This window comes from Alligator mississippiensis, chromosome 13 (assembly GCF_030867095.1).
Source record: "Alligator mississippiensis isolate rAllMis1 chromosome 13, rAllMis1, whole genome shotgun sequence".
Taxonomy (NCBI): Eukaryota; Metazoa; Chordata; order Crocodylia; family Alligatoridae; genus Alligator; species Alligator mississippiensis.
Window position 1 is genome coordinate 50,810,910 of NC_081836.1, and position 24,767 is coordinate 50,835,676.

Below are 24,767 nucleotides of genomic sequence, written 5' to 3' on the forward strand. Positions count from 1 at the left end.
TGGGAGGGGAGAATGGCACTTAGCACAATCATTAGGTGCGTTCAGTCAATTTAAGCCACTTTTTTCACAGCCCTCGTGACAACCAAAATGCACGTAGGCAAATACAATCCCCTCCAGCTCAAAAGAGAAATACAATGTTTAAAAGACATCTGGTGATAAGGGAAGGGGGAAAAACCCCAAAACACAAGAGGGGACGAGTGCAGTCTCATACTCCATCCTTCCTGGTCACCTGATCAACAGGTTTCCCCGAGTCTGCCATAAGGAAATCACTCGCCTACATTTCCTTGATCCAAATTCATTTTTGGCCTAATTCTAGGGAACTCAATGGAGTGATGCCACAGATGACTTTAGCTAACTATCTTGATACACATGTGGAAAAGTTTTCACTTTGCAGACACCAATCAAGAACTGAAAACAAATGTATTCAAGAAGCATAACCATTCATTCACTGATGCACTGTATCTAACTGTCTGAGTATCTTTAGTCGGGTTTTTGAAGAGGAGTAGGGGTAATTAAATTCAAGCATGCAAGTACATTTGGGAGAGTATTGATAAAAGACAGACGTACACAAAGAAATACATTAGGGAAAATGTGTCTTATATGCAGCCCTCTATTGACCATACTTATTTGTTTAAGAAAATTACCAAGTGTTTGAGTCCGATGAATAAGCTTTCATACATATACGAACACCCACCCACCCTCCCACACATACATATACATTACCCATTTCTGTTATATCACTGTCTGAAATAATTGGATTTTTTTTAATGGACAGTTGATTTTATATATAAATCACTTAACTTGGTATTCCTACATGTGATACACTCCTCATAATATAAATACTCTACTCACATATCCTCTCTCCTTTTTCAGCTGTCAGACCTTTAATAAATGATTTATTATGTTCCCATCTCACAGCATGTTGCCAATGCACACATCTTCTGCAGTTGTCCCTTAAAGGTATAGTTTGCAGTTTACTTTTCTTGTATTGGTGCCATTTAGGAGACCACGGTACTCCAGAAACGGAAGAACTATGGAGTGGAATGGGTCAGGTGTCATTTGTGCCAACAGATTGGGAAAACCGCTGAAGGCAAGATAACTCAAAATATAACTTCGCCACTGAATTTTCTTATATCAGTGCTGTCCTACCATGACCCCACCACACTACTCTACATTTATCAAACAACGGTGGGTGAAATGCTTGCCAACAGCTTTTCCATTGCTGGCTCTAGTTTCTTCTTGGAGTCCTGCAGAATCTTATGAAGGGGTTCGCTGTCAAAGCCGGTTCCAACAGCCAACCCAACCCAGTCATATGAATGTACCTTCTCCAAAAAGCAAGCTGTGGCCACTAAGCTACATGCAGGAAATCTATCCCCTGTGCTATTAATTCAAATACATTCAAAGAAAACTAGCAGACACTATAACATGATCACTCAAAAAAAGTCTGCCACCTCTTGGACACAAAACTAAAAATTCAAACAGGAACTGAGTGAATAGATTTGGCAGCTAAAACACTGATAACAGGTTCGTTAGTGCAACTAATTCACTGAAAAACCTGTGGATGGTGCGTAATGTCCTCTCTTGTCCATAATATTGTCCAAAAATGTAAGAAAGACAGAGCATGGCAGCCACATGCTACACAGACCTCCTCCTGTGCAGGTGCAAACTAATGATGAAGGCGTTCCTCCACGGAGGTTTAAAAAGGGACAAGTGTCCAGAAGATCTGAATGGGTTTCATCTTGTCTTATGCTGCACATTACTTCCTCCAAGATCTTCAAATAAGGCATGAACTTCCCCACCACCAAGTGAAGGTAGAATTCCACATGCCATATATGCTGGACCAGCTGTATGAGCAACATGCTGCCAACCAGGCTTTCTATCAGTGCATCATAATTGAAACCCTTTAACAGGGCCAAGAGGCTCGTCAGTGGAGACGGTGCTGGCTTTAGGTAGGTCATTCTGTCCATCGGCCTATTGGTAAAAAGGAAAATGAAAGTACAGATACAGAAATATCACAGAAATAAGAGGCACACTGATGGGAGGTACAACCACCCTCAGAGAAATTTGTAAGAGCAGTGATACTGAACACTGCAGCTGTTTAAATTAATATGAGAGTTGAAAAAAACCTATGGGTGCCGTGATGGTTTGGGCAACTTATCTACATATAGTTTATGAATACTGTTTGAAACGATAAACTCCAAGAGTAGTTTTATCAAACTGCAATCTCTACTTAGTATGCGGAGCATGACTTAAATTGTAAAAGCTAATTCCATACGTTTCCTTTGGTTCTATAGCCCCCACATGAAGCCAAAGCATAGAAGGTGTCAGCAGAAAGGCACTTTGCACTTTGTAAAAACTTAATGAAGAAGAGTCATTGAATCTGGCTCATCTCCTTTTCAAATAGAAGCACGATTAAGACAAAAACAAGAAAACTATTTCTGCCAAGCGAGCTGGTAGCCCGAAAGAAGATCATTTGACAGGGGATTTTGGACACACGATGAAGCTGATCAGGGGGTCACACAGCAGAGAGAACAGGAATTTTTTTCAAAGGGCAGGACTGGCTCTAACCTCTCGCACCATTTCAACACCGTACCTGCTAACACTCAGGGTGCCTAATGAGAGAAGCTTTCTACTGGAACACGGATGCATCCCAAATAAGCCCCAAAGGGTGGGTGCCATAGTGAGAAGCAAGGCGTTCGGTGGTTTGCAACTTTCTTGTGCTCTCGTCTTAAAGAAAAGCACATGTTAGGTTGAGAATTGCTTCTGCAAAAACATCACAGGGTCCATTGAAGAGAGAAACGGTAAACCACAGAGCATTGTCACACAAGACTGGAGAGCTAAGAAAAAGTGCCCTTAAGTTCCTGGGATGTCTTGGACGGTCTGCATTGGTCCTGGGGAGTAGTCATATGGGCCATGGGGTCCCTCTTCTGCAAACGGGTAACAAGCAGAGTCTGTGTCCAGGAAGTGTGCCAGAGAGACCAATGAAAAAGACAGTATTAGAGCCTAGTAGATTAAGGGAAGGGAAGGGAAAAGGAAAAGAAGAAAGGAAAGGAAATGTGAAAAGGAAAAAAGGGAAAGGGAAAAGAGAAAAGGAAAAGGGGAAAACAGGAAAATGAAAGAAATGAGAAAAGAAGAAAAGAAAAAAAAACCCTGTATTCAGCAGAAACCCATTCAGCAGCTTGGCATGGCCTGGCATGTTAAGGCCAGGTATAGACCATAAACTTAGCATGGGTCTCCTCAAATATACTATGGATGGGGGTTCTTGCTTGTGGTCACCATGCATCTCTTGGATCCTGTGATATTGGCCAAGCCGCCTTGCACAGAAACTCTCTTAAACACATCAAGGAAAGGGCATACAAAAAACTAGAACTCTTGGTTCCAAAACGATACCTTTTATTAGACCAACTGGAAAATGGCAAACAAACTGTCCTTTTCTGCAAGTTTTTGGGATCAAAGTCCCTTTGTCAGGCTCTGAGAAAAGTGTAGATGGTACAAGATGGTACATGGTCCCCATAGGTAGGAAATAAACTTCATTCTTGCACAGAGAGAGCTGAAGATGGAAGTCTGTCCCTCTGGGTCCATGAGAGTGTCTTTGTGAGCTGCGTTGAGTAGCTCTTTGAGGGGGCGCTTGTGTTCTGCCTCGGTGAGTCATCTCATTTGTCAGACCATGGCTGCCGGTGACAAACCACCTTGCCACCCTACACATCTGACTTCCTCCCTTCCCTGGTTACAAGCTGTACTGCAGCTTTGGAAGAGTAAGCATGCACTGGCACTAAGACCCCCAGCCCCTTTGTGATGTTTTCTACAGACAAATCCCAGCAGATCATGGTCCTCTCGCTTCAGCAGAACAGAAAATTCTACAGCAAAAATGCTGCATTTTGCCACTTAGCTACCAGACCCCCGACTGAGATGAATGGCCCGTGGCACACTTTCCAAAGCTATTGTTACAGGCTCTCTGCAAACTCTGTGCAGACTCTGTTCATGGTTGCACGGTTCTCTCTGCAACCACAGAGCTAGAAACATTTTTATAATGGAAGCTGAAATACTGCAACAATTCCAGGTAGGAAGTGGACTCTCTAGCCAACCAACCATGAAATACACAGGCCTTAAACTACAGTCATCACCAACTACACATGTCTGTCCACAGACAAAATGGGGAAGCTTGCTTTCTTTCAGGAGATTCGTACGGCAGAACACACGCTACCCCACCTGTCTATCCACTGCCCCAACCTGCCCCGCCTTGCCTTTCCTTCCCCCCGATCTCCTGTTCGGCCCTGCTGTTATTATCAGCAGGTTCCAGGGGAGCTCTCCCTTCATTACCTGACCAAACTCCACGCATGGCTGGACAACCAGATGTTCCTCTGACCCTGAACTGCTGCCAAGCTAGAAACCCCTGTGCTGCTGCTGCTAGCACACCTTGTCCCACCACTTCTCCTTCCTACAGCAGATGTCTTCCCCAACTACACCTCTGTGACAACCCCATTCTCCCTCTGCTAAGAGCAGCCAGGAAATCCCTCAGAGGTTTTCTGGTGCAAAGACTTTTGCAAGCATTTATTTGTTCTAGCACTTGTGATGCTTTCACTTTCTATAAATAAATTTGCTCAACCAACCATTATAAAAAGCAAACAAGAGAGACCACAAACATCATGAGCCTTTGGGCTCTGTTCATAAGAACATAATTGCTGAAATGCGCATCTGTCACTGATGGGCATCTCTAAGGTGCTATAGCACTTAGCTGGAGTCCCATCAACAGGCTAATCTTTGCTTCAAGTTGCCTGATTACTAATTTGGTCATCCTGGCTCAATAGTATGGGTTTGGAAATGAAAACCAATTTAACTTGCAAGAGTCCCTATGCTGTACTGCCAATCCCAGTTTGGGCAGCTCCTGCCGTTTCAGCTCATCCTCTGCTTCCTGAAATAGCCCAGTAAGTGACGGCAGCAGGCACCCCAACCAGTGAGAAATTTGGCTTTTAATTTGTCTTCTATTTTCGTGTTTATATTAAACATTTTGATATAAAACCAGAAATGAGATCTCAAGTGGTCAATAACTGAGCTTCAAAACAAAGCCACAAGCAGGAAAAATGGAGGGCCAAGTGTGACAGGGAAGCAGAGTAAGCTGCAATACAGATTGTTTGGTGTTAATTTGTTGGGTTTTTTTTTTTTTAAGAGACAAACTTAGTTCAGGTGAGTGAGGAGGAAACACCTTTCTTCACCTTGCATCCAAGGCAGAGAGCGAGAGAACTGACCAGTAATTTGTGGAAGTGGCACCGTCTTGTATCACCTCTCTCAATTCTGTTAGCATTGGAAAAGCAACCCCGAGAATCTCCTTAGGACAGAGGAAGGCAGAGCTGGCACGGGCAGTACTCAACAGCAAGCAGCACAGGGGTGCCTCCGCTATAGAGCACCAAAGGAGGCTGGCGGGGATTAGAAGTGAATGTGCTCCTTTGGATCATTTGTTCCTGCATACTAGCCATAAAGGCCCCTGCGATACATTATATACGTTACACAATTAACTGGTTAATTGCACAATACATTTAGACCAGCCACACGTGCCAAGTAATGAGCACATCACAAAAATGACTATCCAGCTATAAAGCGAGCCAACCAGCTATAAAGTTAGTGCTTGAAAATGTGTAATAACTCTAGAGCTGGCTTCTACCCAGCTTTTTAATCTGAATGTGCAGCAGGGCCCAAAGACACAGACCCCTCCCAGGGTGATAAATGTGGCAAAATATAAAGCGAAATATTAGAGGTTAGTTTTAAACCATTCCATCCATCGCAGCGACAGCTACCAAAATAACATGAAATCTCCATTCATCACCTCCCTATTTGAAAACCAATCAATACCACCGCAGAACAGCAATGCTCAGGAGAAGCGGAAAACAAGATGGCCCACAGCCTCTGGGCAATTCTGTCCGCTTCCTCCCAGCTTGATACTAACTCCGCCAGAGTGTCTGATTCATACCCGGCCAATGCTGTAACACTGCCTTAAACAATGCAGCAGCCGCAGCAGCAGCTCTTCGGCTTCCAGTGGCTCAACAAGCCTAAAGCAATGAGTAGAGAAAGAGCCCCCTCTGCTTGCTTTTCTACAGCTGTGAAAAATGTGTGTATGTTGGCTAAGTGTTTAATGAGAGGAAAATGGTTGTTTTAGGAGGAAGTGAGGGGTGGAGGGGCCTGATGGCAGCATAATGAGCAAGGTGTGGGTGAATGTGTGGGTGATGAATACTTCAAACACAAAGGTACAACCACCCTCATGTTCCCCAACCGGATGTTAGCTGTGAGCAACTAACTCCAAGTTGCCAAATGGTTTAAAGCTGGGGGTGGGAGGGTGGGGGGAAATAAGGGGAGGGAAGAGAGCGAGAAAGAGAGAGGCTCGGCTGACCACACAACACCCCCCTCTTTTTCGGTTGGGGAAGGGTATGAAGGGAAGTAGAGTGTGATGTGATAGAAGAGACTCGGGTGATCCATGTGCCTTGTCTTTGCTAGGCTGTTGTTTTTGGGGGTCTTTTTACAGGCCTGTAGTAGGTGACACTGTGGTTAAAATGCCTGAGCCCAGTTGAGTCCTGTCTATGCAGCAGTGTGCGCTGTTGCCACCACTGGAAGAGCTGCAACCACTGGCAATCACAAACCAGCCAGGTAACAAGAGCACTGCTGACTTCCCTCCCAGCCAACCTCCTGGTAGTAGTCGAAACAACCTCTGCTCCTCCGAGCATCTCCAGCACAGTGCTTTGAAGACAAACGGCAGCCTTATGACAGGCAAGCCCCTGCATCAAGCTTTGTTCACCTCATATGCTAATCGGCGTATGAAGACTGGTAGCCCATTATGTAAGGCTCAGTAATTACCATAGCTGATATCTGTCCAGCGCCTTCAAAAGCGATCTGTATCCTCTAGTAAATTCATAAACAGTTCAGAGGGAGGAAGGCTGCTGTAGATTTCAGTTAACTCCTTATCTATCTGCTTTAAAGGGATTAAACTGCTATGTCATTAAAACACCAGAAGTAAGCCTTTGATCATAAACTTCACATCATTTTACAGTTATTGAATCTGATCTCCAATGAATTTTATTCTGCCATATTTCATTTCATTTGCTCTTCTGTTATTGGTATTGTTCCCCATTAGTCCTAGCTCCTCATTTCCACATGATTGCTTTGTATGCCTGCAGATCCCTACGCATTTAGATTGTATCTGCTGACTGCCCAACGCACGGGGATGAAGGAAGTGGAGGGATTTCATCTGAGGTAGGGCGAGGGGGAGAGAAAATTATAATCCAGGAATACAACATGCACAAAAAAGTCTTTACGTGTTCACTGCACAGTTGTGTGGCTGCAGATCTTTTAGAACAGGCTTATCCTTTTCTTCCAGCAAATGCACGGCCTGATGCCCTGTGCAGTTATTTGGATCTGATGTCACAAAGAAAGGGAATTTGGGCAGACTGGCCTCCTTCCATAAAGAAAAAAGAAATGGTTATTTACTTAGAAAGGAGGGGTGGGGGAGGAAAAGAAAAGAAAGCCTTTGCTGAGGTCAGGGAACTTTTTGCCATAAAGCATCATCAGGCTTAATCTGCTCTGCAGCCAAGACCTGCCAATCAGGTGGCCTGCATCTCCGCAGCACGCAGCAGCTGGGCGAGAGCCATGAAAATGTAAGCTCCTTGTGCTAACTTGATCTCCCTTTCATAAATGTCAGACAAGAGCCACGTGCCTGCATCCACACAGCAAGGGCCTACCAGCTGGCAGATCTTGGAGGAATGTCACAGCTCTACCCAGAAGCAATTAACAAAAACGCATGGAAGCTTACGGTCCAAATGGAGCTAGCCAGGGGGAAGAGAGATTACTGGCAGGCAAAAGGAACAAACTGTTACTGATCTGTTGCAAATAGCAGAGAAGAACCAAGAGGTTATTGCTTCCATGATCCTCTTCAACCTGAAGATCTGCTTCTTAACCACAGCCAGAAGCTGGCCACTGGTGAAGAACCATCGTCTTGACATCAAACCTTTTTCATCATCTCGATCTTGAGAACCATAAAGGACTGAGTGAGGCGTCTCTGGACAAGAAATACCGGGGTGATTTTCTATTACGTATTTACATGGAAGTGCTGTCTTAGATTCACAGATTGATAGACTGTAAGGCTGGAAGGGATCATCAGGTCCAGCCCTTTGCACCAGGCAAGAAAGACAACTGGGGGCACGTGACCCCAGCAAAGTGACCACCCAGTCTCCCCTTTATGTACATTAGCTATCCAGGAACTAAACCATGTGTCCCAATATTAAGCAGCACTTCTGGTTTCATTTTAGAAGTGTGTCAATTCTGGATCTCCTATAGCAGGGATCAGCAACATTTTCTGGCAGCAGGTTGAAACAACTCAGCCTAGGTGGAAGATGAGCTAGTGCTAGGATCCAATTGCCACAGCTTCCCTCCACTGCCCAGCCACGGCATGGGCAAAGGACCTGGCTGCAGCATGATAGAGAGTGGTGTAGGTGAAGCACTGCCACTGTTGAAGCCCCTACTCTGTGGGCCAGATCCAATGGCTCCGTGGGCCTTAGGTTGCCAACCTCTATCCTACAGGCCAAAATCTTCTCACTGAGAAGACAATGTAGAGTCCTCAGAACAAATTGAAATTGAATGCCAGTACTGAATGCTAGTATTCCCAGGACCAAGTTGAATGCTAGTATTTCTAGGAACAGCTGGTTTCCCCCCATAAGAAACAGGACATTGCCTGAGCTGGCATTTGAATGAGTTAGCTATTACTAAAGAGAATAAAAGGACCCACCATGAAGTAGAATCTCTCTCTCTACAACCAGGAGGAATATCATGATGTTGCACGCAAAGGTCCTCTGCCAGAGAAGGGAAAGTTGACAACCCTTCCGCAGACATAAGTGAAGAAGAGCCCACAATAAACGTGAAACTGATGCCAGGAAAGTTTTCTTTATTAATATGGGGGGAAAAATTTTAGCTCATCTTCTTGCCCAATCCCTAGCGATACAGGATTGTTCGCTGTACTCAACTGACCAGCACTCTGTTGAGTCCAACTGCAATCATTCTGCATTCTAATTAATCATTAATAACTGTAATAACAGTGGTAGTAGTAGTAGTAATAAATCATAAAATATAATTACAACATTTTCCCCCAAAGATCAACTCTGTTTTTACTCTCAATTTTACTCCACGCTTCTAGCAGCATCTCTGGTGCCATATTAAACAATTCCTCCAATATTCTGGTCTTTTTACAGGAATTTACTGAGGGAGAAATGATTATATCACTCTTAGTTATCCTATTGTTTGGCCAGGACATCTTATGCTTTAAACCTAGGAGGAGGGGAGAGGGAAGAACATGGTAAGAAGGAAACACCTTTGCTTTGGCCACTTCACATAATGGAGTATATCCGTTTTGCTGATTATCAAGTGCAAGTTGTGGAAAGCCTACACCCAACCCAGCTCTAACTTCCCCCAAGGCAAGGCATGGTGCAACTGTACTTACTGCTAAGGGAGAGGAAGAAAATACCTCCTTGCTCCTGCCTGACTGGAGTAAAAATGCCCTATTAATTACAGTGGAGCAAGAGAAGATTTAATTTATTTTCTGACATACCCAGGAGAGAAGAATAGGCCAGGCTTACCCAGTGGCCTCATTCTTACCCCCAAAGCACAAATTACTTGCTGCAGCAGATTAAGCAGTCTGTAGATGGGAGAAAAGACACAGGTGAGCCCCTTGAACCAAGGAGATGAGCAACCCTTTCCGCCTGGTCACCCTCATGTACATATAGTGACATTTTAATTAGCTCCCCATATCTCTGACAGCCATCTCTGGGGATCACACGCACAGAAACAGCCTTTCACTTCTGACTCTCCTGCAAAATTTGGGAGCAATACAAAATCAGCTCCCCCACCCCAGCAATTCAATTACTTGTCAGATAGCACTAGAAACCTATTAGTGAAGAATGTATTCTGCATTTGCTGCGAAAATCTAATGGTGATCTTATCTGTCTCTCTGTTCAAACTCAAAGCTCAATTGTTTCTTTCTGCCAGCGCAAGGAGGACTCCAAGCAGCATGGAAGGCTTTCCAACCGGGAAGTCATATCTTCATTTAGCATTGTAAAGAACAAGAGGGATTTATGGATAAACTAAAACAATAAAAAGAACATCTATAAAGGCAGAGGAAGGCAACCTACTGGGTTATTTGGGACTTTGGGTAAATGGCTCCAAACCAGAGGCAGTAAATTCACCATTAAGCTTAATTTGTCTGTGGAAATAACTACTTAATTTCCAAGTCATCCCAAGTTTTCACTGAATGGTTGTGAGCAGGCAGGAGGGGTGTGACAACCTCTTGCATGTACCTGAGGGCTCACTCGCTTGCTCTCTCTCAAGCTGTGGAAGCAGACGAACAATTTGTCAAGTCAACAAAGCCAACTGAAGATAGGCAGAAGGCAGGGCAGGTGGCCACCTTAAAGACTTAATTTGCTCAAAAACCATAAGCTTTCATAGGCAAGAGGCTACTTGAGGAAGAGGTGGAAGGACGGGCTCAGCAGAAGACCGCACAGAGCCCAATGAACAAGAAGTCCCCCTTCTGAAAGGGAAAATATTGGTTCTCTACCTGGCAAGGTCCAGATATGAAGGTAAGGCAGTTCTCTCAGCATCAGCAGCATCACGTTACTTTGAAATGAAAAAAAGGCTGGGAGAACAAGTAGGATTTTTATCCATGACAGTTACCCAGAACCAAAACGTGGCCAGTAGATAGTATAATAATGTAACTGCTAAACATCAATGGAAAGCAAATATGTAGTCTGTTTTATGTATTTCCATTTCCCAACTACTCTCCCGAGAAAGAACACAGAAAATTTTATTTCCATTCCAATGAACCCTAATTAGCACATTCCTTGGGAAACGAAGCAGAGGCAAAAAGCCTTCTCTTTATTATGATACGCAGCAAAAAAATGGCCTGTTGGATGTACACTGAGGCCTCGTTATTCTATCTTGATGCCTTCGAGGGCTCTTGGTATATGAGAATCGCTTGGACCAGCAACAACACAGGTCTTAGAGAAGGGAAGACTGCAATAATTAAATGAGTCCCCCTGACAAGTCATCTGATTGATTCACAGGCCCCAATTTTGTTTATTCGGGCTTCTATCTCGCACCAAAAATTTTTCTATGAAAAACCTCACCAATATTAAAACAGGAAAACTTTTACATGAATGTCATACAATAATACACATTCAAGTAATTATGCAAATATACATACATATAATTAAATCCACTGCTGTTGTACTTAAATATTTATGCTTACCCACCACTATAATCACAAAATAGCGACTAATAGCTATCACATGTAACCACTACCTTCTGGCATACTGTATTTCTAATCATAATTTTCATATCTCCCCCATCCACACTCTCAAAGACACCCCAACGCCAGCCAATCTTAGCAGTGATGGATCAGAAGGGAAGCAGCTTCAGAAGTACTCTTCCCTTCTGAAGAGTGGTCTGCCCTCGGCCCTTTATGTCACCTTCTGCATTAAAGTCAGGGGGTATATATCTGAATTGGTACTGATTGCAAAAGTCAATGGTATCGCACAGAAAGAAACGCTTTATCCACTGTGAGACTACCTAAATTATGAGAGGGGATTATTGTGGAAATCATCTGCATTAGGGAGCCGTAACGCTCCAGCTTTCTCCAGTCTGTTTTGTCTTACTAAAGTGGGCAGCATGATGAACCTACTGCTTGAGATATACTGACTTGACTTTGAAGGGTCATCATCTTGATGGAACATCTTAGTTCAGCATCCAACACACACAATATTTTTTAGGGAGCTTTCATCTGTTCTGTTGTGACCACACTGCCAAAAACACAATAAACAGACACACAGCTTTTATATCACTTAACATCACCTGAGGCTTAAACATTAATCAGGGGTATGAAACAGTGTCCTTGATGCAAAAGCCCCGTGCTGGGGTGAATTTGCAGATGCTACAGATCACTGAGAAACCCTCTGTTACTTTACTTAAGCGAGCAACATTTACAAAAAGAAACCCTCCTTTGCTTAAAGGAGCAAAGTTTACAAAGACAACACCTCTCTCTTTTCAACATTTGGCACGTCATACCGCATATACAGAAGTGGGGGGAAAAAGCAAAGCTTCCTTTATACGGTACCTCCCCCACCCTCATGTCCTGAGTGTCCATCCTGTTTTAAACGGGCCATTTCCCTTTATTCAAATCAAGCACTGATATCCACTCTGCTGCCCCTGTCTCTCTTGCCGATAGGCAGACTTGGCTAGAATTTCCTATCAAAAGCAGGGCAATCTTCTTTCTGTTGGTGTGGATACTTAACCTTTATCTTTAAATAAAATAATCAGACACTGGCCATACATCTAAATATCCAGCATTTAAGTCTGTTCACTGTAGGCTAATAACTTGCCTGTAGGCTATGACCACCATTCCCATTTAGCTCAAAGATCGGAGGAACAGGATCAGGGGAGTTTCAGCATGACAAAACAGGAACCGTTTTAAAAAACCCTGCTGGGGAGACGGGCTGTGCCCAACCTTGTGGTCTTGTAAAGCTTCAGAAAACAAAATCACAGGTAAAATGGAATATGACTGGCAGTTTGCACTGGACAGGGATTCTCTTTTAATAGGACTACTTTCACTTCCACATTAGAAAACTTGTTCTATTTTCCACGTAGCCTCACTCTGTCATTTGGCTCAGTGATGACTGCCAAGTTACATCGGCTGTTTTGCAGCTTTAGCTCATTATCCGGCAGGTCGACTGCTAGACTTTCGCTTAGATTGCAACTGCTCATCTTGAGAAGGGCGAGTTTGGGGGTTTCAGGTGAAATGCTTTACACCAGCACTTTTTCGGTTGTATGTAGTCCCCTCTGTGGAGGGGATTCCAGCAGGTAAGAGGCCAGTCTTCCCTTGGGTATTAACACCGTTACCATTTGCCACAATTGTCTTCAGTACAGAAGATGCCTCAATGCACATCTCTATTTCCTAAAGTCCACCCCTCTCCCTGTGAAAATGGAAGTTACCAGGTGATTTTTCTCCTCTCCAAATCACTGGACCCCATCGGACAGGCTCCACTTCAATTTCTCTCCCACAATCCATATAGCCTATTCCCAGCGCTCAACTCTCCGGGATTGCTTGAGGCTCTTACATGTTTCAGGAAGTGGAGGGCAAAGTCTACTTGGTAATCAAATTCTCATTGAACTAATCTTACGTGGCTTGTGACAGCCAGTTTCAGAGGAATAAAATGATTGAAGATCATTCCTGTATCATCAGTAAAAAAAAAGTGATCAAACCAACAACCAACAGAAAAAGTAGCTAAGACAAGAACAGGAAGGAACGGTGATTTCTTTTGAATTATCTGGTTAAAAATGCGTAAGTAATAGGGTCATCAAAGTAAGGCTGAACTGATATCAAAGGAACTGAAAACTAAATGCTACATTTAGAGAGGATTGTGGCTTCTTCTGGACACTGTGTTTATTCATTGAAACCAAGGGAAAAATACAATTAAATAAACCTCCCTAAATGTTATTTTCCCTAAGGTTCCAAATGACATTATTTTGTCTTTGTGGCATCACACCAGAAATTCAAAACAGCAGAGGAATAATAAAAAATTGAAAAAGAACAACTGAAAACTAATTCTTAACTTCAGATGCTGGATAGCAATGCCAGAAAACTAGAAAGGAACAGTCACTCTTGTAATCTTTACATCATTTTATAAAACTTTACTTTTTCTTAATTATGCTGCACAGGAGATCAGAGATCCTTGAAAGTAAAGTTTCTCTTCAGTACAAGTGAAGTCATTTATTAAGACTTGGCTTTTACCTGAGAGCACAACTACAGGATACGAGTAGAGCTGCCTTTTGTACGCAATATTTGCTAATATTTTGTTATTTAATGCACATAAGTAATGGGGGACATTTAAAAATCTACATATATTTATTTTCTGAATCTAAATCTATTCAAATACTTCAATTATTGAAAATACTTAGTTTATTTCTTCTTGTGTCCTTTTTCTCCTCCTTGTACAAACGCTCTAGTGAAACGACCTCCCCCTAACTGTGGCTTCTGATGGAACCAACAGCACTAGTGCATGCACTAATTGCTGGATTTAGTGGATTGCTGATCCTTGCTGTGTGTGAAGGCAAAGAGTTATTTTAAACCTGACCATGTGATCATGGATTAGAAAGTAAATACCAGCCCTCCTCGTACTGTGCTACTCCTCCAGGAGTGTTCTTGCTTTCATGCCCCGCAGGCTCTGTTCATGTGAAAGATGCTAGCAACCCTTCTTGGCATGCCATACAATGGCTTCCTCTTCCAGTCCATGCTGCCTCTTCACTCGCACTAGCCCAAGGACCTTTTCTTTGTGCCGGCACAACCCATTCACATGTGCTTGCACAGAGATCTACTCTTGCCCTCCCCTGCCTTTCACACAAACTAGTGCAGGATGGTCACTTCCTTCTGACACTGCTCTCTCTTCAGGTGGGTACATTAAGTGCAGTGACCTTTTCATGTCTGTGAGCTACTCGAAAAACCCAATGTGCTCCCCCCCTTTCTCTCTTCCACTCATTAAATTAGCTGTGTGATGTAGCACAACCGCTGATGTTCTCCAAGATACTGGAAGAATGTTAATAAATTTATTATGTATTTTTGTTATGTTAAATGTATTATGTGAATGTTAATCAGAGTCTGCATACATTCCAGGAAGGCGCTGCATGAAATAAACAAGTTGGTGTTGGCTTTGGCAGTGCAATGGGGAACTTCCGGGATTTAATATTCAGTGTGCATAATTCTAAAAAAAGGCAGTGCGTGTTGTTAAAATTTCACTGCACAAATGTGCATCTCTGTGCGTTTCTAGTCCCTGATGTTAACAAACATTAGCAAGTCTGGAGTGGGAGTCCTTGATTTATTAGACATCTGGTTAGTACATCATGTTCCAAGGGGCCAATATGAGGCTACAGGCTTCTCTTTCAACCTCAAAATGGCAAGTTTGACCCTAATACTTGACCTCTGCTTATCTGGAAGCAAATCAGCACCATCCCAACTGTCTTTTGGCCTTCAAATACTTCCTTATCCCAAAGCAAGTTTACACTCCCCTTCAAATTCTGAGCCCTGCTGCACTGAGATCTCACGTGCGGACATTTTTGCCAGATCCTCCAAATAATCTGATCTCTCAGGTAGCCAAAGGCATGGAGCTATCACCAGTGTATAATAAATTATACCCTTCTACCCCATCCTCTTGCACCCTGGGGATGAAGTTCTAGATCTGCCCCCAATGCTATCATATATGTGCATGAGTCTAGGGCCTCTTTGCTTTGTGGGCTGCAAGGGGGATCCACTGGCAGCTCTCCCTCCCTTCAGGCCATGGAAACCACTTCAGAAGGGCTCCAGCTTGTCTTCAGCAGACCACCACACCGCTGTGTTTTATGTATACAGAGCAGTGAAGCATGTTAGCATGAAGCTAACAACAACAGTTAAGAAGCCAGGATGGATGATAGCATGTCCCAGGGCCCTGGGAGAGCTTCGATTCTGGTTAATCACGTGTTAAAGCCTGTGCTGAGGCATCTTCTATACTGTTGTTACGCACGCTAGCTAGATTAAGCCAGCACAGGCCTGCTAGCACGTGCCACTAGCACCATGTCATCTTGCTATGCAGCTGTAATCAGTGGGTTCTTCAAGAAAAGTAAGGCTCAATGCAGAATTAGAAGTGAGCCCGTTGCCCTAAAGCATGTGATACAAACTCACATGCCTCTTAGCACAAGCATACTGCTAGAGAGACTGTGAGTAGCACTCAGGCCACAAGGAGACTGTTTATACAGGGTTAGGGTAGCATCAAACACCTGAAAATACACTTTCAAGGAGGCTGTGAATTGAAAATGCAAATCTCCAGATGCCTGTGACAAAACTAACTGATTACATCAAATATTTCATGGCGAAGAGCATATGCCTGAGGAAACAGACAGATAAACCACATAAGCCACTTAGCATTTTGAGCATGTTATTTAGTCCCAGACACAGTGTGGCTTGAACCAAGGGTGGTGTCAATGGGCACTACCAATTTCATAGATTCATAGACATCAGGGCTGGAAGGGACCTCAGAAGATCATCGAGTCCAGCCCCCTGCCCCAGGGGCAGGACCCCAGCAACATAAATGTCCAAATGTCTCTTAAAGGAGTCCGGACTAGGTGCTTGCACCACACCTCTGGAGGCAGGCTGTTCCAGGCCTTGGGGGCTCGGACAGTAAAGAAGCTCTTATGTCCAGCCTGAAGCGATCTTGGAGGAGTTTGTGACCGTTTGACCTTGTCATCCCTTGAGGTGCTCTGGTGATCAGGCATTCCCCCAGGTCCTGATGCACACCCCTTATGTACTTATAGGCTGCCACCAGGTACCCCCCTGAACCTGTGCTTTTCCAGGCTGAAGAGTCCCATGGGTCTCAGCATCTCCTCATAAGGCCGATTCTCCTGCCCTCTGATCATGCGCGTGGCTCTCCTCTGCACTCTCTCAAGCTTCTCCACATCCTTTTTAAATTGTAGGGCCCAGAATTGGATGCAGTACTCCAGCTACGGCCTCACCAAGGCTGAGTACAGCTGGAGGATGACATCCTGGGATTTGCTTAAGGACCATCTATGGATGCAAGCCAGAGTTTTGCTCGCTTTACCAGCTGCAACATCACATTGGTGGCTCATATTCATTTTGTGGTTTCAGTGGAACTGAGAGTCCAGTTGCATTAGGACATGACCTAGTGCAGGGTGTTACACTCCAAAGGGACTTTTGTCTGTACTTGGCAAGTGAGAAGTCTGCCGTGTCCAGCAAAGGTTCTGGGAGGCAACACAGGACTGGAGCACCAGGGGCCATCTCCACAGGGTGTAATTGGATGCAACTTACTGGATGTCAGTGGCAGTATACTGGTCATACACCATTCTGGTAGCACCAGTCTCGAGTATGAGTTGTACCTGCATTTTTCTGCTTAATTGATTTTATTTTTACTCTGCCCCTATTCCACCTTGTAATTAAATCCTTATGGACCACACACATAAGCAGCTGTGCCAGTGAGACACCTTAGCCAAAATGCCATCCTTTTTGGGATCTCACGGGAAGATCCTTGCAGCCTGCACCAGTCACACCTGCATCCAAGAAGTCCTGGTCTGAGAGGGGAAATGGAGGCTGGAACCACGGCCCAATGGAGGCCTCCACTGAGGTCGCATTGTGCAATGGAGACTCACAAGGAGTGGAGGCAAGAAAGAAGGAATGAAGGGGAAAGAAAGAAGGAATGGCATCAGGGAAAGCTAAGAAATGGGACCCAGGATTATTTAATAGGTCAATTAGGAGACCTTGAAAGGTTGCCACTGTCCCTTTGAGTTTTATAACTGTGTAAATGATTCATTCATCATTCTTCACTGGTCACATAATGAACAGTTAGACTGTTAAGTGACCTCAACTTTGCCTCAGGCCCTTAACTCCAAGCTAGTTGCTGCCTGGCGGGTGAAGACCTAACTATATGAGTCATTAATGCTTAAAGAGGAGCAATGTTCCCCTGATGCCTGCATCCCCTAGGGAAGGGACAGGGGACTCCGTGCTTTGTTTAGTGGCAAGTACCAACCTTCCAGCTGCCAGAAGTACAGGGAAGCCAGGCAGGCACAGAAGTGTAGGGCAGCTGGGGAACAGAAAGGTAGAAATGTGAGAAAGACAACTCTGGGGGGGAATGGATCTCAGATTGTGAGCACTGGTCTTCTGGAGAGGAAAAGCCAAAGACAGTGGACTAGAGTCCTCTCCTGCCCCCCTCCTCCACCTGATTTTATTTGCAGAGCGTGAGAGCCCCACCGTCCCTGCAGAGGATTTAAGCTGGGGAGAAAATTCTGTTACAAAACTAATGAGAGCGCGCTCACGCGCCACTAGGCAGATAGGCTTTGATTAGCCCAGGATGCAAAGGCATGTTGTTAGAAGGTGTTAGCTAACGCATGCTAATTAACATGCTCTGGAAGCATGAAGCAGATGAGGCACTTTCTATTTTCTCATAGGCAAAGATGCTCCATTTAAAGCCTGAAAGGAGCCAGGGATTTTAACTTAGCACATGTTTAATTGTTTATACAGCAATGCACTGGACTGCCCGCGCACACTTCTTCCCCAGCTGGAAGCAGTGTAGCCACGTTTATGTGGTGCTCCAGGAAGACTCTCATTCACCCTCCTTCAGTGCCGCATGAATGTGAGGACACAGCTCCCCACCGAGTAAGTGATGAGGCATGGGTGAGTGTGCGTGCCACTGCCTGCAATGGTGAGTCTGTGTGCAGATGTGTCCTGAGGAACATGACTGACTGCATGTGCTACCGACAGCTAAGAATGACCTAGTATAATCCCCTTTGCTCAGGAGAAGCTAACGAGTTATTGTAGAATAGGCTATTCCAGCATAGTTCTCTGCACGAGCACTGCACTTCAAAATTAAAACTGCTCTTACTCTGGAACAAATGGCTTTCATTCCCGGAGAGAGCAGCCAAGCAAGGAGTGATCCCAGGCAGTTTCTCCCATGGAGACAAGACCCAAATCCTGCTTTAGATGAAGCTTTAGAGGCTCCAACTCGCTGAGTGATGTGGCCCCCTTGAAGCCCTTCTGACTGTCCACCCTCACTACTGAGAAGCACGTCAGATGGCAGCCCCCTCCTGCCCAAAGATGGTTGTCAAAATACCGCTTTCTCTTAACCCCGGATAATTAGCATCCTCAATTACATTACCAGCTATTAGTGGCTATTACAATGTTATCATTGCATATTTGGCTCTATTATGCCACATATTAGTAGGGAACCTAAATAAATACAATTACTTCTTACCCCTACTACTGGGGGACTGTCAGACAGGATGACTGTCTGCTCTGCAATCATTCTGCTCACAGCTTCTTGGCAAACTGAGAGTCAGAGACCATCAGAAGTACTGCAGACAGGCCTACACACCAGAGATCCTCTTCTGTTTTCTCTGAGAAATGCACTCAGGTTTCCTTGACTGTCAGCCTCCGTTTCTATTTCAACTGTATTCGACGACTCGCACTCCGAAACAAAAAGGGGGGTGGGGGGCGGAAATCACCCAGTACAGCTTGCTTTACACACAGATGCATGCACACAGAGGAATCAACTTCAGACTGGTTACAGGACTAGACAATTTTCAGAGCCTGGAAATTTATGAGCAAAAAAGACAGGGAGATGTTGTTCTTTCTCTTTACAGATCCACTTCTCTGAGCTGTAACTGGAGTTTTGTTTTTCTCACCAACCAGCTGTGAACTAATTACAAGAAGTTCTAACTAGTCAAGCTCCCTCTCCAAGCATATGGATCCAATTAAGTCAAACTGCAGCTGATTTTAATCAATCTTCCTTGAAGCAGCCAAACTTGAAGAATCTCTTCTCCTTCAACTCCAAGAGCTGAGGAGAGCAGGAAAGGCAGGAGAGTGGTATTTGCATAAGGAACACTTCACATCCGCTTGGTCGCCTGTAAACACAAGGCTCCTCACAGTAATAAATGCTAATTGAGCGCTCTTCAGAAGTCTTTCCTCCTACTTTATCCGAAAAGCACTGATTTGATCACTTGCTTTTGTTCCTGGCTTCGAGCTGCATCCACCCCGACGAACCAGGAGGAAGGATAGCTCGGAGCATTTCAGGCGATTCATCAAGAAAGCCACTGGGGTACCATCAACAGTCTGCCCACCAGAAGCAAAGGACAGTTGGGGCAACAAGCCTGCTGGCAGGAGTCACTACAAAGAAAACAGCTACTGCTGGTGTGGAAACCATCAAACCCGTCTGTGACCGACTGCCCCTGCTGCTTTCACAGGCGGACTAACGTCCACTGCCACATTCATATGCTGTCAGTTGGATAGGTCTTGGGCAATAGGACGTGGCCATGGAGGGGCTATCATCTCCCTACATCCCCAACATCTCGTGTGTTTTTGTAACCTGAGGTTTTTACTAGCCATAAAGATCTGAGCAGTGAGCAATATCCGTGCTACAGTCTTTATAGGTGTGAAGGAAAATCAATACGGCCTGCAGCTAGGTGTCAAGAGCCAAGGGGGTGTTGGAAGAGGAGGGGTATTGAGGTGGATGGAGCCTCCAGCCATAATTCAAGCTGTCCCCATGCAAGCTGAGAATACGAAGAGATGTCAGATGTTATATACGCTGCTGCAGATAGTCATCAATATCTCCATGTCTTTACTTGCTAATATCAGACTCAGGGGGTAAAATCACATGCTTACTAATGCAAAAGCAGTTTTTGAAGTACACACCTGTCCAGAAAGCGAGGGTCACATAGTTCACAATATGCCCTGACCATTTAAAAAAAATTTGAAGTTGTCCCTGTGTCAACAAAGTCAAACCTTGATGGGTCTTAACTCAGAAATTTGGAGAAGTCACCTACAGTTTGAGTTGCCTGCAGAGGGCTTATGAACTGGTCTGAATTACATCCTGTCTCACACACATTCCCCATGCCTTACGCTGCCATAATGGCGAGCTCTGTACCTCTCCGTAATGCCTTTTATGTGCTGCAGTCCAATCTTTCACTCCAACTACAGTTTAGCTCGTTATACTTAAAGGAAGATTAAGATCCGCCAGAGATTTATGTCTTCTTACTCTGTCATCGTTTCCCTACCTCTTTCACTCCTTTATTGGCTTTGATCTTTACTTTTCGTCAAGTCCGTGATTTCGACTGGGACATTCAGCTCAGTAACATATATATTCTTAAAAAAGTTATTTGCGACCTCACTATTTGCTCTGCTTTCTCTCTCTTCTTTCAAAGAGGAGGAAAGTGATTTTAATCCTTCCTTTCCTCAGTACCTCACCCCTGGAATACATAATAGACCAACCTGGGAACGTTCCAGTGACTCCATTCAAGTGCAGAATGACCTTTTCCCAACATATTCTCCTAGAACAACGTGACTGAAGAGATGAATTGCTAAGCGACTCATATTAAATGGGGTTCATCAGTATAGAACCAAATCTACAGTAGCACCTGGAGTCAATAGAAGTGTTTATAGGAAATGTAATTTAAGTGCTGGCTTGGCTAAGAACTTAGCAGTCAAGGGACAAATGCAAAAATCTCCATTATTATGGCTGTATTTTCCTCTCAGAGGAGTTCTGAAAACTCGACCACGCAGCTGGGTGGGCATGGATAAATATTCACATCATCTCAGGATTCATGCTGCAGAGCCCCTAAAATAAGCAGCTCCCGTAGAGGAAATCTCAAGTGCCAAGGAATTAACTTAGAGTTTTTTCCATTTCTTCTTAACTGCTTTCTGCTACAGAGGAACAAGACATCCAAGTTTCTAAGATATGAACAAAGTGCGTCTCTTGTACTGCTGTTCAGAGACACCTTTGTTCCCTTTAGCACCCAGGAGCCTCAGGTCTGCCCTATTATTCTGACTCTCGACCCAAGGCCCTGCTTAGTTACAGCCTATTGACTTGATCTGGTCTCAGGGTCCTCCTTCTCCCAGATGTTTCATCTGTGGCACTCACCCCCTGCCCCCCAACATCTCTTCTCTTCAGACCACTTACTTTCCAGGAACTCTTTCTCCACTACAAACTGTCCATTTGCAACAAGTGCCTTGGGGACTTCCTTTGGCTTCCAATTCTGAATGCCTTCTCTTCCCCTCTTTGAGACTTGCAGTCTTTATCATCCTAGGGTAGGTGGAGCTGGGACAACTAAATATGCAAGTTCCTAAAGGGACCTCCATCTATACTTAACCTGAGGTCACTTCTGAGTCCCAGTTTTTCTATTCTTTCCATTTATTGTGCAGTGCCCGCCAACTCTATCATGCCAAACAACAGCTCTTCTGATCTAGAAACAAGATTCTGGTTAACACAATTCTAGCCTCCAGCTCCCCTCCAAGGGGCAAGTCTAGTTTCTCCTTTCTGGACCAGCCAGGACCCCCCTTTCCTTTCTTCCCCACACCTTTTCCATCACTGAATCATTCCTTTTACTTTTTAGACCCCTCAGAAAGCCCTAATACACACTACCCCGTTCATCAAGTCCTGTGGCTCTGAGAAATGCCACTGCTGCAAGCCAGTGCAATACGGGCCAATAGCTTCTGAGAGAAGTTCTACCTATCTGTTTGAATTTGAGCCTAGGTCTCTTGCCTGCGAAGAGTAGAGCGGTCACTGTGTTCCCACAACCCTGGTTACTCAAGAGACGAGCGGTTATACAGCAACATAAGGACTCCGATTGCTGTGTTGATATCCTGCTCCCAAGTCTCGAATTTTCTATTATATTTACTCTAAGAAGGCTGCTACCAAAATGACCACACACACACACACACACACACAATCACATAAGGAATGGAACAATTAGGAGCCTTCCTGCTGCAGAAAGACCTTAAAAGTCTGGTGTTCATAGCCATCAGGGGCTATAGCTGATGCTAGTCATAAACAGCATAGGTTTTTTTCACAAGTTGGAGAATTAACTGTGCCCAGGACTCTGCCGGCCTAGTGCAGTGAGCCAGCAGTCGTTTGGAGACAACAGCAACAGATTAAATATGACTTAAATGAGTTGTAACCTGCTCTGGAACCAAAGCTGCTGTTGTGTACATTGGAGACCCGAGCATCCGAACACAAAACCCAATGCTTTCATCTCCTCCTGATGACTGAAACCCAATTAAAGGAGAGCCGGGTGACAGGTTTCGTGCTAAACGTGGCTCAGCAGAGGCGCTCAGCAGCTCTCGGCTCCCTGCTTTATCAAAGCTGTCACTTCCTCCGTCTCCAGGAATTGGTAATAAAAAAAGAGATTTGATTTCCCTCTAATAGGTGTCAAGATAAAATCAATGGTCTGTCTGAAATCTGGGTAATTTCAAAACTGCGGGTTTTCTACCATGAAGTAATTTACACAAAAAAGGAGGGGGGGAAGAAAGGAAAGAAAGAAAAAGAGAAAGAAAAATTAAAAGAATGCAATGCAACAATGCTGAGAGAACAGCAGGGAGAGATAACACCGCTCAGAGCAGGATGGGCTTTGATTAAAAACAGACCAGCTCAGGTTCTTGTTCACTCCAGCTTCTTTCAAGCCGGAAATGCTTAAAAAGCCATTAACAACTCTCCGCTCCCCAGCCCCCTTCTTACGCAGAGCAAGAGTGTCAGAGAAGTGAGAGCGAACAGTGGAATTGGTGCCCTCCACTGCTGTGCGCTCCCCCTGCACTCCATCGGGGAGAGTGGGATTTCACTGCCACATCCAAAATGAAAAGCTGAAGCTCTTGCTTGTGACAGGGAAGTGTCTGCCTCAGTAATAAGGTAATGACAGGGACAGCCAGCAGAGCCATGGTGCAATCAAGCCTCCAGCTCTTTTACCATTCAAAGTGTCTGGTTTCATGCCTTCCTCCTCCTTGTCCCTTGAATATGGAATGATGCCACCATGCTTTCCAACTCAACCACCATATCCCGATTTGGACCTACCAGACCAGGTCAAACTTGTGAGCTTTGCTTTCCATTAATGGTGACAAGGGTGGAAGCTGTGGTGTAACTACAGCTCAGTCACTGTTACCAACCTGCTGTAATGTTGGCAAACACAGAAGCCCTGTGAACACTGCAGCTTCTGCTGCCAGTACCGCTGCAGCAATGGTGTTATGGGGTGGAGTCTGCCTAGACAGGTAAGGGTTGGCAGGCTCCTAACCAGGAATAGTGGAAAAAGTTTCAGATCTTATGTGACTGGATAGACGCTCAAACAGCAATGTCGCAAGCTTGTACACAGATAAAGTACATGGGGCTGGCTCAGCATGGGCTTCCAAAGATCTTTTGATCTTTGCAGTGGAAGGATATGTCCAGTCACAGGCATATCTGCCAGTCTGTCAGCACATCTGTCAAGCCCGGACAATGCCAAGCTCTCTAAGCTTGACCAGTCTCCCTTAACATGGTCCTGTCCCTTACCTGAAGCGTTAGCTTCTCCAATTTCATTTCTAAACATTTATTCTCCTCTTCCAGCCTCCCTCGCTCAGCTTCCAGCTCTTCGATCTTCAACCTGTAAAGAGGGAGGGGGAAAAAATAATAAGACATTGCAACCCCCAGTGTGCTATGTCCTGCCACTACAAAGAGCACAATGAGGATGGATCAATGAACCAAGTCATACACCATTTACAAAATAGTCTTCCTGTTGTGAACACCACACTCATTGAGTGCACAAAGCCATGCTATTGCACCATTAACAATGCAATGTTAAGACATAAATAGTTGGGAAATTCAACACTTACAGCTCCTATGGCAACTAAATGACCTTGGCCATGTCACATACATGTACAAACTCCTATTGTTCTTTGCTTTTGTACAACTTTTCCATTTATATTTTTAGAAAGATATTATGACATGGACAGCGTGCAGCACAACAGACAGCAACCTTGTGCTTTGCATTTCTTGCACTTACCACACAACAAACATGGACCTGTGTGAGGTTTTGGATCTAGCTTTCCTAGGCATTTTTGTTTTGTATGAGCTGTTTGTTTTTTTTAGTGAGACAGAAAATAGTTAATTCTTCTATTTAATAATATTTATTCACATCAGTGCAAATTAGATTTTGATTATTAATGTACCTATCAGGTATGTTTCTCAGCTGGAAAAAGAGTGAATGATATTTCCATGTCCACTACACAGAAACCATTAACAGCTTAAGTGCTTAATTCTGCCACAAAAGGCCGTGATATGGCAGAATCTTCATATGCACGTCACCCTAAAGTCAGGCCTTCTGCCACATCTATAAAGGAAAAATTCCTGCAAAACTTCTCCAGAGAATCTGGCAGGTTTTAACCATCTTTACTTCAAATAAGTGTGTTGCACCAC

The 24,767-nt window shown here is 44.4% G+C and overlaps 1 protein-coding gene across 4 annotated transcripts in view; it reads right to left on the reverse strand.

Moving 5' to 3' along the window:
* Positions 1-24,767, reverse strand: part of MAD1L1 (mitotic arrest deficient 1 like 1) — a 488,928-nt gene that overhangs the window by 178,134 nt on the left and 286,027 nt on the right. For all 4 annotated transcript variants that reach the window (XM_059716930.1, XM_014610725.3, XM_019494775.2 and 1 more), the window contains one exon: positions 23,865-23,955. In XM_059716930.1, the coding sequence (XP_059572913.1) occupies positions 23,865-23,955 (91 nt within the window). The remainder of the gene's footprint in view (positions 1-23,864; positions 23,956-24,767) is intronic.